The following is a 15323-nucleotide window of genomic DNA, read 5'->3' on the forward strand; positions in this document are numbered from 1 at the left end:
TAAAATTAGAAGCTCAAACTTTTCAACGGTGGTAATGGTGTAAAGTTAGTAACTTTTGTAACTGAAGAAAAATACTAAATCGTCTGCTCCTGTTTTTGATAGTGAAAAAATACCATTTGTCAGCGGTGGAGCATCTTTAACTTATATGGACGATTTCTCATATACCATCGCTTTGCAATTCAACGCGCAAGGTTCCATGTACCAAAATGCATACGTATACATTTGACAGGGCTTACAACTAATTTCGCGCACCTTGTCGTTTTGAAAACTATACTCCATACTTAAACATGTATAGTTGAACATTTTATAAGGACTTAATCTGTTTATATTTATATGTCATTACAATTATTATGCCCATCAATAATTCTTTTTAATCAAAATATTTAGATGATCAAAATATTTCTTGGGCGACGATTTGCCAACACTGAAAATCTTACTTCATTTAGGTTCATCACTTGAAGTGTTCGAACAAGAAATTCACCGACGTCCTTGGTTCGAACTATCCAAAGTAGGGTTTATTAGATAAAAAGTCAATGTTTAAACTATATATCACTAGCTACGAAATACAGTTTTTACTTGGAAAATGCGGATTTGAAGTTTTGAACTATCCGTTGATGAGACATAATCAGTACGTTGTTTACCGTAACAACCTGTACGTAGTTAATTTGCGTTTATTACTTTTGTCGATCTACTAAACGTCCTCATTTATACTGTATATGTTTTGATACATTTTACTTTATTTTAAATAGCATTTATCAATTCAAATAAACATTATGGTATGAATGATTTCCAGAAACTAAAGGCAATTTTATGTTGCAATTTATAAAAATATTATGTTTCTGATCGTAATATCTATCAAAGTCCACGTAGACTACAGAATAGATATATCTTTTATCATATCTCTGTACCACATAATCTAGTCTGTCTGTGGTCTGAATGTAGTGGACATATTATATAATTACCTGGACACGATGTCCAGCTGTAGGCACCATGTGTCTACCTGTAGTCTAAATCTTGTGCACTCCGTGTCTACCTGTAGTCTAAACCACGTGCACTCCGTGTTCACTCGTACAATTTCATATATAGTTTCCACTCGGGCCCTAGTTGTACATATTGCATTGGGACCGATCGGTGAACAAGATGGCCGACTGGCCGCCATCTTGGATTTTGGTAGTTGAAGTTAGTTATCATTATTTCTCAGAAAGTACTGAATGGAATTTTCTCTTTCAAATATATGTTTTCCTAAGTCTCTAATTGTGCATAGTGCATTTTGGGACTGATCGGTCAACAAAATGGCCGATCGGCCGCCATCTTGGATTTTGATAGTTGAAGTTTGTTTCAGTTATTTCCCAGAAAATACTGAAGGCCTCAATCTTAAATTTCTTATGTATATGCTCCAAAAGATCCCTATTTCATTTGTCAGACAAAGAGCATTCTTTGGTGGGCGCCAAGATCCCTCTGGGATCGATCTCTTGATGGTACATCGCTAACGAATGCTATTTTTTTCTCTATCAAAAACAGGAGCAGACGAATTAGTATTTTTCTTTAGTTACAAAAGTTACTTACTTTACATCATTACCAACATTGAAAAGTTTGGGCTTCTTATTTTGGTTCAAGATAAGAATATTAAAATAATTAATTAATTGAGTAGCCAAAAAAGTACAATTAATTTATCTATGTCTCTGGTGACATCATGCCCTATATATTGAATAAAGTGTGTTAATTAGACATACACGTGCACGAGTAAACACCAGTTATTGTTCAAATGATGAGTACTATCCTTATACACTGTCATTGTCTTTATTAGCATTATGAGAAAAAATATGTCGGATTTACAATAGAACGTTAGCAGTATTGTTTAATACAGGTAAATTGAATTACGTGTAGGAAAATAAAATGTTAAGATCGTTTTTCTCGCAACATTCATACACCTGTTTCCGTTAAAAATGAGAAGCACTAAAGTACTGTTTCATTTTATCGTCTGTTTAAAAAAAATAATTGGTACAGTTGGTTATTATTAGGTGAAAAGATTGAATGGAGTTTACGAGTAATAAATGAAAGAATAAGTCAATTTAATTACATTTAAATCAAAATACCAATGATACAGATTGTATATATGTTTCGTTTGTTGTAAGGTAATTCTCCGGTGTGGCCCTGTACTTTATTACACCAGTGATCAGTCAGTTTAATTACTCACTCGTATTGTTTAAAGCGATTTTATTGTGAAACAATGATTCATGATTTAATACAAGGTGAAGCTCCTAGTGTCGCCATATGTGCGGTACACTCGGGCGAAACAGCGAAGATTTCCATCCAACCTAAGTTGTCTAATTAATGAATTTTGATCAATATATTTCGCAAACTTAACAAAAGAATAATTTTAGTCGTGGATCAGAAACTATCTAAAAAGCACTTCGGTGCCATATGTGAGAGCTAGTTTGTCTGGCATCGGAGCTCTTCTTCGTTTTTAGACGTTCGCAAAAATATAATGACAGATGGCGCGAATCTGCACGCGCAGTGACATAAACAATTGAAAAAGTATCAAACAATTTAGCAGAAGATCTCGTGCTAGAAGTCCATGCAGATTATGAGTTGATTGAATTAGTGGAAAATTAATGTTTTGCCGCGGTCACAAGGAATGTAAGTAACAGTGTAGCCAGAGTGTGTCTCCCGTTTTACATTAGCATATTTTATGGAGGGGTCCAATTTTACAGGAGCCCTTGTTTCACTAATGTGAGTGAATATAACCACCATTAGCGTTTTTTCCTATCATTGTTTGACTCTATGTGAGGCGACGTAAAGTGAAAATGTTACGAGATTGTGACATTTGATATAATGTAATTACGATCCTTATTAGCCAGGGTTGATCACGTAACTTATTAAAAGTAAAGTTCAAAAGTTACTCATGAACGGGAGGAAAAGATAATCGAGTAATTGTATAGGAGTTTGGGGTACTGTACTGAATTATCCCGGGGTTTTTTTTTTCTCCGGCAAAAAGAAACTTAAATAATTAATTGAAATTGAAATTAAACTGTATTCAAAACGTAAAATTGCATTTTACATATCGCAAAATATTTCGTAGCAGTGATATAAACATATAGCTTAGTATAGAAAAAAAAGTAATGATGTGTGACGTTTTGATGTCATTTGTACATTAATTTTAAACAAAACGTCTTAAAACTCGTCACGATCACACGGATGATAAAGCGACCGATAATGATGAGCCCTGGGCGCTACAACTCGGCCAAAAGATGCTACTGTCTCTATTCAATTATTGAAAAATTCATCATTGTCCTGATACAATCACAATTTACTTCAGTTTCAAACAGACACAATAAATGTTACAATATGCTCGCCTATGTGCGTACTTTAGACTGGCCTTTGTCAATCCGAGCTCCATCTCTGTTAGGCGAGTTAGCTGTACTACACGAGTAGGCAGTCTGTGAAATAGGATGCTTGCTTCAGTGACTCCAAATCTAAACCTCGTAACTGTCATGGCTGACAAGTTTTTGGCGAGATTTAAATATAGTTACATAAAACAACAGCGTCCTTGTGTAACATAATATGTATCTGCGTGCCGGGTATGACCTGATGTGCAGAGGGTCTTTGGCAAATCGAGCAGCCCCGATGGTATCTGGGGAGGAAGGGCCGGTACAGTGTAACACCTGCTCAAGGTGATTGTATCCGCTTCATCATTCATGATCTTCTTCTTTTTAAGTGCACGAGATATGATCTGCCGATCCTGTCGTTAGAGGATAATCTATGGAACTTCTATAATAGCTGATTAATTAAAACCTAACGCCAATCCAATAGGTCTGGTCTCAGTTGTAGTAAGCCGAATCCCAATCCAATAGGTCTGGCCTCAGTTGTAGTTAGCCGAATCCCTATATAGTCCTGCTAACACTTGTGATAGCTCATATACTGCTGTTTCATTTTTTTCTGGGTTTTTTTCTCTGTGTTTTTTCCCTGTTAATCGCCTGCCCTATTTGACTGAAGTTGCGTCTTATCTCTTTTATTTTATGTTTTTAATGAAACTTTTGATTTATTATTTTTGTTTGGAAGCCAATTATTTAAATAATTTTTCTTCGCCTAAATTTATCCTATATCTTCCAACACTTTCTAGCACATTAACTCATTGAACCATTTGCTATTATAATAGAAATGATATCAACGTTTTATAATCTTTTGATAGTATAACAATAAAAATACACTGTAATTTTGACTCTAGCTATTCTTCCTAATACTTCTGATACACGAAAGAATTAATATAAAACCATGTTCTAAAACTTGTATACAAAACCCTGGATTTTCAACTTTAAAAGGCAAGTTTTGTATTGCTTGAAACACTGCTAATGTGTAGTCCGGACCGCGCCCGAGATCGAGGATTCAAATATTCTTTGATATCGATAAGTACTCTGTAAAATATAGAATCAAAATGTCTTACTAACATTTAGAAAAAGCCAGTATTCAGCTTTCTTTTGAACTGGTGTGGATGCAGCGAACTTACTTAATATATTGCGTTCAAAGCAGGACATCGGCCGATTTTTACAAACTGATAAAAGTACATTCTGATGACGTAACATTGACACGGAAAATACATGTATACTCGTTGCTTGTTCATTGTTCACTCAACTTATATTGTTTTAGTTATCGCAAATTAAGTCATTCATGGATTTTTCAATGGTTCTATGTTTGTGTAAAGAGACTGTTGATCATATAAATGAAGTTTTGAATTAGTATTTCTGGTTGAAGCAAACCATATTTTTGGCAAGTGGTAGATAGAAATTGTCACCTATCCATATTTTCAACACCAGGTTAAAGGCCCACTACCTTTCCGAAACGGCTTTTAATTTTTAAAATGGGAATGTAAAACAAGATCGATAATTTTGTAGAGTCTTAAAAATTATTACCTTACCGTTAATACTACATTTATCATCACCTTCTGAACGATTTGATTAAAATAAATAAACTGTTTATTTCCATAACGCGGGTCGTATTATGTTTCCCACCGTCGTCCTAAATACCGCGCGGAAGTTGACTATCACTGCGCCAGACGGCAAAACAGCGAACGAACTCTCCACTGTTTTCATATATTACGCAGGAAATCTTGCAAGTTGGTGTCGTAACCTTATTTTAGGTCTTCGGTATGCATTTTCTGATGTTATTAAAGTTCTTTAAGAAACCTTTGTATTTTGCTCCGGAAAGGTTATGGGCCTTTAAAGGCGCGCTATCTTTTCGAAATGAATTTTAACTTTCAAAATGGGAATGTAAAACGAAATTGATAATTTTGTAGAGAAGCAAATGTTATTATTTATCATTAATATTACAGTTATCATTTTTTGTGAACAATTTAATTCAAAATAAAATTACATGTTAATTTACATAACTAGGATCATTTTATATTTCCCGCCGTCGGCCTTAATACCACGCGTTAGCTGATTATCGCTGTACCAGGACGTGAATATGCAGGGAACGGTTTTTTTTGTGTTTGTAACCTCATCTTCAACACACCGATAGACATTTTCCTATGTTACTTTTATTTTTAAGAACCCTTTTTTTGGTTTTGGAAAGGGAGGATCATTTATATTTAGACAAATTGATCATACATATTGCATACATGGTTACGTGTAAATGCATTTTTCAAAGGGCATAACAATGTTTAGAGTGTAATATAATTCACTCGTTTTGTACCGTTAATGTGCAAATTATTGGCTAGAAAAGCTAGACAACTCACTACCGGATACAATTTAGAGCAGAATCAAATTGCACGATAATTATATAACCGGAAATAAATCATGGCGTATAAATAACAACCGGAAATATACAACGACGCATACAATATAAGTTATTTCCCGCCACAGATAAAGATGAACAACTTATTACAAATTATCGGGACTTTTATCAATCTGTACGGAAATGTCGCATAGCAATTTAGAATTAGCTCTAATTACTGTCTCCTGCTCGCCACGTGCATGGAACGTGCCAATCGACGTCAGCACAGTGGCGCATTCGTCCCGATGAGAAGATAGCCATACAGCTAATTGAACCCCGGAACCTCTCTACGCACACCTAGCATAGAAGGAGAATGTCGGTATCGGTGAGATAAAATCGAGTCTGACTTCTCCGCAGATAGCAAAATTCAATTTAGGAAGTACCCGTATCATTATTAAAAGCCGTGACCACAGAGGAGGTTTAGATAGGTAATCTATACCAATAAGTTGACACATTTCATATGACATTAGCTGAACATTGACTGTATTATGATCCCAAGATCGTTTTATTTTCGAAATTTCTAGTGGCACATTGGAGACATAAACCTATCTATGATATTGCAATATACATTGTATTTATACAAACAATTAACCACTGAAATGCTATCCTCCCTTTCAACAATTGCCTTAAAAACACACACCCACAAATGTATTTGGTAGGTGATTTACATATACATGTACCATGTTTAAAATGCCTTAAATAGTGTGTACGCGTGTTAACCCCGCCGATTTAAAATTAAATCTGTTTATCAACGATTGTCTATTTGAAATGATAACAAAAATACGCACTTTTTGCCGTCTCTTTTCATAGAGGCCAATTTGGGACTGTGACGTCATACATGGAAGCTGATTGTGACGTCATCAATTGCATAGCGATAAGGTTTTGTTACGTCATAATAAAGCTGAGAGAATCGCGTTGCTAATCTGACAATATACATAACTTGTATTAGATCTAGCGTGGATTCATTTAAAAAGAAGTAAGTAAGGTTATCATTTTGATAAACATTAATGGGGGGTTCGGAAAAACGACTGGAATGGAAAGTTGGACTGCAGAACCCAGTAGAAAAGTTCCTCACGGCAGAGTCCTACGGCAACAAGGTCAATGTATCCGGAACTTCCCTCAAAGGGAAACAAACCTGGGTTCTTGAACTAAACAAAGACGAGTCTGTATACATTCGGAGTCCCCTTGGACGTTATCTATCAGCAGATAAGTTTGGAAATGTCGTTTGTTCCAGTGAGAGCCGTGGAGAGGATGAGAAATTTGTGGTCGTTTATGCGTGTGATGGGACCGGAAGGTGGAGCTTCAAGCACACCAAGTATGGTTACTTCCTTGCCGGGACAGACGAGGACATCCAGTGTCTAGCTAAGACAGCGTCAGACGAGGAAATGTCTCTCTGGTATGTCCCGATGGCGATGCATCCACAAATAACTCTATTCAACTTTAACCGAAAGCGGTATGTAAAACTGGACAACGATGAACTGAGATGTACTCAGTTGACCCCGTGGGGACCGGAAGCTCTCGTCACATTAGAGTTTAAATGTGGAAAATATGCATTTAAAACAGCAGACTCCCGTTATCTTACACACACGGGGCATTTAACAAACGAGCACGGTAAGAACACTAAATTTTCTTTAGAGTTAAAGCTCAGTGCCGACTCCGGTTTGGCAGGGTTGGCATTCAAAGACTGCGAGGGGAAATACCTCACGGCGTATGGCGAATCGGGGGTCCTTAAAACCAGGAACAAAGTGGTGAGTCGCGACGAACTCTTCTTTCTCTTGGAGAGCCATCTTCAAGTCACCATTGTATCCAGTAATGGTAAACAAGCGTCGATCCGCCAGGGACTCGAAGTAATGGCTTCACAGACAGACGCCGAAAGTACAGAGATATTCCAGGTAAAAATGAAGTTTTTCCCCACTTATAATGTAGGAGTAAAAGTGATACATTGTATTATATACCGATATACACTTACTGATTAATGATACATGTATATTCCAGGAATGGAACAATGTTCGGCCAGTATTCGTTACTGTTGTTTTTTTCCCTAAATATTCTTTTATGTATTTATGTTTTTTTCTTTGAATTTTTCATCGAATTTCACATACTTACAGAAAATTGTCTACACTGTTAGCTCATGAATAATACCTGCAAAATTTTCTGATGCATCGTTTTCAAAATAATATTATATTGGTGCACCACTTAATTTTTATAACGTTATTCCTCCCCTTCTTTGTTTTGCTTACTAATAAAACGCTGTTTTCTCAAAAAGTAGGTAACGGATAATTATGCAAATATTATGAGCTGAAATTATAGACATTTCTCTATACTGTAAGTATGCCAAATTTGGTTGAATTCCATCAATAGATGAGATCAGGAAAATTCAGTGGAAAAAAAGTAAATATATTTATACAATATAAGAGATCTATAGAGGGAAAACCAACAGTACTTGTGACGACGAGTAAAATTTAAGCCGGGACACTTTACTTAACTGAAATGATATATAACATGCGTACTTTATCATGCCGTTAACAATCGACTTGGTCCAATTATTTTCTACTAAGATATAAAAATAAACGCTTCCCCGATATCATGGTAACCTTATGATTTGATTGTTCTACCGGTATCTTCCAAGTATGGAATATTAATACACATAACTAGGAAGCCGTCTCAATCAGTATTTATCTGCCAAATAGTACATGTTGACCAAGCCAAGTACTTTCCTATCTGAAGTAAACTTTTCCCAGATATCATGGCAACCTTTTGATTTGATTATTTTACAAATACGTTCCATGCAAGTATTGCATATTAATACTCATTCAATGTAACTAGGAAATCAGTTCTGCATCGGTATTTATATCTGCACTGTCAAATATCGGTAGTAGAGCTTCCATTCTCTTTGGTAATTGACCAGAAGATTTGTGTTTCTAAGATTAAAGGCACACTTTTTAACTGCCTGTCTGTCTTTGTTGTACAGGAACCATGCTTCTTTTTGGTCTTCTTCTACCCGGTATTTGATTTCGGAAGCGATGAACATTACCATTATTGTGTATGCCAGTTAACACCCAATTGTTCGAATAGAAACTTCCTTAGTTTGGCTTCGGTGTCCCCAGGCTGTTTCCCTAATAGTCCCGTAAAGATGAGGTTATTTTCCACAGACTTCCATTGCAGATCTTCAATTTGTCTCTGAAGTGGTTCACGTTCCTTTTGTATTTCTATCCGATCTCTTTCCTATTCTTTGAATACCTATTCTCTGTAGTGTTCTTGGTCTAGGAATTCGTTACCAATTTTTCCTATACTGGATTCTTTCTTAGAGTTCAATTACTAAACCTAGCATAATTCTACTTGTAGTCATAGGTCATCAACATCGTACTGTTTATACATATTGCATTCATTGGATAATGAACTACTTAATTCTCTTTTTGATCGTCCCTTTTGCTTTCACCATTGACGCCTCTCAGTTTTGGTAAAGGTCTGACGCTTGGAAGGTTCTGGTAGACGTTTAGTTCTAGCTCGTTAGTTCAGGGTAACGGCAAATATAGTTGTTATTTTACTTAACCCTCAGCACACATATACATACTTATATTGACCGTTCAATGTGACAAGCCGGACTTGTTACCATGCTGGGCTTCTTCGGCAATATCCTTTCCAACGGGATGCTTATTTGAACAGAAACATGCATCCAGATACAGTTTTGTAAAATTATAACGTTGTAAAAATCTCTAATATCATAACTTCATGCATGAAGTTAGTCTTGATCACCAAACCCATATTTATGAAAATTTGACATTTTAATGACCATTTTAGTTACTACGAAAACCATGGAATTTGCTTCTATTTCATTACAAGGTATTGAATTAACGAGACACTTCACTTTTTAAAAGCTACGGTTTAAATGTATTCATAGAGTGCGATGAAGCTTACATGGGGTTTTATTGTATCTGTTAGCATTGATGTTTTAATTTACAATGTATTGAAGCTCAATCCTATGTAAAATGTTGATATGTTCAAGATACATTCAAACAACATAAATACGAAACGTTTATACTCTTCTAATGCAGACCAAATAGTTTTAACAGTTCTTAAAGCCGTTAGGTTGATGTGTTGATGATCCGTACCGATGTGATTATTTCGTCTCATTTCTCTTTCATAATTACAGATGGAATACATTAAGAAAGCCAAGAAGTGGTCCATCTACACCGTCGATGGTAAATATTGGAGAGTAGATGACAAGGGATCCATCGTAGCCGACGCCAAATTGGCGGACGAGAACAGTCAATTCGACCTCATGTGGCAGAAGGATGGGAAAGCTGTTATAAAAGCCAACAATAAAAAGTATTTACTCCAACGTGGAACAGGAGCCTTGATCGCCACCAGTGACGTCATCAGTGAAAAGGAAAACTTCGTCATACGAGTAGTAAACAGACCAGTTCTGGTGTTGAAAGGAGAAAGCGGCTACTTGTCCATGATTACTTCCGGATCAAGGTCATCACAGTATGCGTGCAATAAGTCTGTTTATGACGTCCTTCGGTTAGAGCAGGGACCCGGTGGTGCGTATTTTGTTAAGGGAGAAAATGGCAAGTATTGGACACTTGGCCCGGACGATTCTGTACAGGCGGACGGAACCACACCCAGTCCCTTTATTTTTGAATTTAACGGTAATTCCGAGATGGCTATCCGGGCTCCAAACGATAAATACTTAAATGGGGAGAAAAGTGGTGGATTCGCCGCCAACTCTCCGGAACAAAGAAAGAGCTGTATTCTACGGTTTTAAATGATCTGTTTCAGCTTCATTATTTGCAATGTTCATAAAATTATTACCTTGTAGGATATAATTAATTATGTCTGGCTTTCATATGATTACCACCTCTGGAACTCGCTTCTGTCTACATATTCTGAATGACAATTTGCAATAATTCTGCAATGTAAAGCTATCTTTCCCATGTATTGCCATGAAATAAACTTGTATCATATGAACATTTTTTTTTTAATTTGTATGGTGCTGCTATCACAGGTGACGAAAGAATAAACTGTTTTTACTCTTAAAATAAAATAGCAACTGGCATTATATTCGTTTTGGCTTTTTCTTTGGCGACCAATCAATCTTCGGGGTAGTCTGTATTACCACCTTTTCTGACGTTAAAGACATTCCTTTCATACTTATGTTCAACTTGTAAACAAATCTGGGACGCCAAGTGCCACTTAAAGTGGTCACTATATCGTCACTGACCACACTCCGGTCTCACGTATTACTAGGTAAGCATCCCTCTTTTGAACTCAGTTATCCAACCAGAACAGCTGACGTCCTGTACAAATACAACTCGCGCGTGCCACTACCTTCCGACGAGATAACGCAATCTCCCTTACAGTGTTAAAGGACTCTAATTACAATATCATAATTGTATGTTTGTATGTTTATTTCCATATTTTCTGAATTAAATAAAAGACGTAGTGTGCATAAAATTCCAGAAAAGTGTGTGCGTAAAACGGTCATGGGTATGTTTCTGAAAGCTGGATAAAATTAATAAAACACGTACATGTACATGTATTTATTTAAGCATGTTGACTGTTTTAGTCTCTAGCAGCCGTTGCTAATAAATGATTAACAAACTACTTTTGACACAATCGTACCGTTCTATAAGGCCTGTTATTCCATACAGTATGTAATCGTACCTACAACAACATTATGTAATCCTATACCGGGGCACAAATCAAAGACAATCATTGCAAATTCAAATACAACAATATTAATAATATTTTAACACTTCCACCAAACCCTAACCAATACCAACATGGCGGAGGAGTGTTTCAATAAAAAAGAACGTAGACGAACACATAAAATTCCCTTTTGTGTTGAGTGCAATCGAATGTCTTACTGACTTTGTAAGTCTGTCTTATAAACATGTAACACACTAGATTTACATTAGAGTTAGCACTGTTGCAAAGCAAATGCAACTTTTACAAACTCCGACAAATAGGCATTTAACTCAAGCTTATCGACCAATCAAAATCAATATAACATATTGACTTTGGACGGAGATAAGCAAAGTGTCAAAAGATCAGCGATTGCACTTAGCACGCACCAAACAGCTCTTATGAGAAGGAGAGAAGTGGTGACTATCAGTGATATTGGACTTGTCGTGGCGCCGGGCAATGGACAGTTGACACCGTTGTGTGACAATAGCTATTCTCCCTACACAGGCAGCAGTCAGAGAACTTTGATAAAGTGTAAACCATATGATAAGTCACTCACAAGGAGATGTGATTAACAAAGACCCAGTGTTATGCATAGCAAACACATTAACCATTTTTTTGTATAATTTTGTAAATTGTAATCTAATGAATTTCAAAAGAAAGAAAATGTCAATGATAAAATATCTACAAATCGTTTTATCATTGAAATACCATATACTAAATGTATAACATGCAAACATTACTTTGTCGGCAGTGGTTTAATACTGCAGATCTTCTTAATGTAATTTTTCAGTGTGAATACATTGTATATAATGATACTGATACATAAGGGAAAAATAAGAATATTTCTGATTCTAAAGCCATTTCATTAACATCAACAATAAATATAAATGTAGGTAAACTTTTTCTTTAAGTAATAATACTTTTTTAGTAGAAAACAGATTGCATGTCTATTGATGTAAAATAACATATCATCAAATGTAAAGAATATGAGTAACTTATAGTAATTTATGTTGTCATAGAAGCCATTAATTAACTACTACAATAGCAGAAATTCTAACGCCTTTTACAAAGGACTTTGTAGAATCTGGTAAAATGGAATTCTAAGCTGTATAACAATCTTAATATTAAAGGAAAAATGTGCTATTTAGCATAACATACATACAATGAAGCAACATGAAGTAGGGTTTGCTTCTTTTCTCCGTGAAAAGAAAATCATATAAGGCAAGGAGTCGACCAAGGGCGGATAATGCCAAATTGAACGTTTTCAGCACATAACATCTAATTGATATACTCATTAGAATCAAATAAAATTGATACATGCATCATAATTGGTGACATGGATATCCCGAGTGTGTTTAACAGACAATACGCCCTAACGTCTATCGTCTTTTTATACATGTCTTTTACTGTGTGTCAATAATTGAAGATTAACATAAAAATTGGGAATAAAAGCCTGCCTATTGTATTTAGGTACAATGACGGAAGTAGTTACCATGATGAAGTAAAGCATTAAATGACATTAATTTTTTGTGATGGTACTTGAATGTTTTGAATAGGTTTTTAGCATTCCTCCTGGTGACGCGCGAAGATAGTAATATTATGAATTGGTCATATATCCCCGTCACACACACACACACACACCCACACGCACAAAACACACACACACACACACCCACACGCACAAAAAAAGGAAGAACAAAAATACATTTTGTATGATGTTGGGATGAAACCTTTAGGATGTCATCACCTACAACTAAGTGCAAACGTGTTGTACTAACTGCTGTATTGTACTTAAATAACATGGGATGATGTGTCTAACTGCTGTATTGTACTTAAATAACATGGGATGGTGTGTCTAACTGCTGTATTGTACTTAAATAACATGGGATGGTGTGTCTAACTGCTGTATTGTACTTAAATAACATGGGATAGTGTGTCTAACTGCTGTATTGTACTTAAATAACATGGGATGGTGTGTCTAACTGCTGTATTGTACTTAAATAACATGGGATGTGTGTCTAACTGCTATTGTACTTAAATAACATGGGATGGTGTGTCTAACTGCTGTATTGTACTTAAATAACATGGGATGGTGTGTCTAACTGCTGTATTGTACTTAAATAACATGGGATGGTGTGTCTAACTGCTGTATTGTACTTAAATAACATGGGATGGTGTGTCTAACTGCTGTATTGTACTTAAATAACATGGGATGGTGTGTCTAACTGCTGTATTGTACTTAAATAACATGGGATGGTGTGTCTAACTGCTGTATTGTACTTAAATAACATGGGATGGTGTGTCTAACTGCTGTAGGATTGTGTCTAATGCTGTATTGTACTTAAATAACATGGGATGGTGTGTCTAACTGCTGTATTGTACTTAAATAACATGGGATGGTGTGTCTAACTGCTGTATTGTACTTAAATAACATGGGATGGTGTGTCTAACTGCTGTATTGTACTTAAATAACATGGGATGTGTGTGTCTAACTGCTGTATTGTACTTAAATAACATGGGATGGTGTGTCTAACTGCTGTATTGTACTTAAATAACATGGGATGGTGTGTCTAACTGCTGTATTGTACTTAAATAACATGGGATGGTGTGTCTAACTGCTGTATTGTACTTAAATAACATGGGATGGTGTGTCTAACTGCTGTATTGTACTTAAATAACATGGGATGGTGTGTCTAACTGCTGTATTGTACTTAAATAACATGGGATGGTGTGTCTAACTGCTGTATTGTACTTAAATAACATGGGATGGTGTGTCTAACTGCTGTATTGTACTTAAATAACATGGGATGGTGTGTCTAACTGCTGTATTGTACTTAAATAACATGGGATGGTGTGTCTAACTGCTGTATTGTACTTAAATAACATGGGATGGATGTGTCTAACTGCTGTATTGTACTTAAATAACATGGGATGGTGTGTCTAACTGCTGTATTGTACTTAAATAACATGGGATGGTGTGTCTAACTGCTGTATTGTACTTAAATAACATGGGATGGTGTGTCTAACTGCTGTATTGTACTTAAATAACATGGGATGGTGTGTCTAACTGCTGTATTGTACTTAAATAACATGGGATGGTGTGTCTAACTGCTGTATTGTACTTAAATAACATGGGATGGTGTGTCTAACTGCTGTATTGTACTTAAATAACATGGGATGGTGTGTCTAACTGCTGTATTGTACTTAAATAACATGGGATGGTGTGTCTAACTGCTGTATTGTACTTAAATAACATGGGATGGTGTGTCTAACTGCTGTATTGTACTTAAATAACATGGGATGGTGTGTGTCTAACTGCTGTATTGTACTTAAATAACATGGGATGGTGTGTCTAACTGCTGTATTGTACTTAAATAACATGGGATGGTGTGTCTAACTGCTGTATTTGTACTTAAATAACATGGGATGGTGTGTCTAACTGCTGTATTGTACTTAAATAACATGGGATGGTGTGTGTCTAACTGCTGTATTGTACTTAAATAACATGGGATGGTGTGTCTAACTGCTGTATTGTACTTAAATAACATGGGATGGTGTGTCTAACTGCTGTATTGTACTTAAATAACATGGGATGGTGTGTCTAACTGCTGTATTGTACTTATAAATAACATGGGATGGTGTGTCTAACTGCTGTATTGTACTTAAATAACATGGGATGATGTGTCTAACTGCTGTATTGTACTTAAATAACATGGGATGGTGTGTCTAACTGCTGTATTGTACTTAAATAACATGGGATGGTGTGTCTAACTGCTGTATTGTACTTAAATAACATGGGATGGTGTGTCTAACTGCTGTATTGTACTTAAATAACATGGGATGGTGTGTCTAACTGCTGT

General features: G+C 35.9%; 1 protein-coding gene across 1 annotated transcript; it reads left to right on the forward strand.

The window, feature by feature from the left end:
- Positions 1-6650: 6650 nt before the first annotated feature.
- Positions 6651-10831, forward strand: LOC138314613 (fascin-2-like). Its single transcript, XM_069255026.1, has 2 exons — positions 6651-7664; positions 9926-10831. The coding sequence occupies exons 1-2, from the start codon at positions 6780-6782 to the stop codon at positions 10538-10540; spliced, it is 1500 nt and encodes a 499-aa protein (XP_069111127.1). The 5' UTR covers positions 6651-6779; the 3' UTR covers positions 10541-10831.
- The last annotated feature ends 4492 nt before the right edge of the window (positions 10832-15323 follow it).

Source organism: Argopecten irradians, chromosome 2, assembly GCF_041381155.1.
Source record: "Argopecten irradians isolate NY chromosome 2, Ai_NY, whole genome shotgun sequence".
Taxonomy (NCBI): domain Eukaryota; kingdom Metazoa; phylum Mollusca; class Bivalvia; order Pectinida; family Pectinidae; genus Argopecten; species Argopecten irradians.

Excerpts from the sequence above, each read along its gene's own strand:
- LOC138314613 (XM_069255026.1), top strand. The coding sequence starts at position 6,780 with ATGGGGGGTTCGGAAAAACGACTGGAATGGAAAGTTGGACTGCAGAAC. Across the intron at positions 7,665-9,925 it reads AAAGTACAGAGATATTCCAG|ATGGAATACATTAAGAAAGC; the intron begins GTAAAAATGAAG and ends TCATAATTACAG.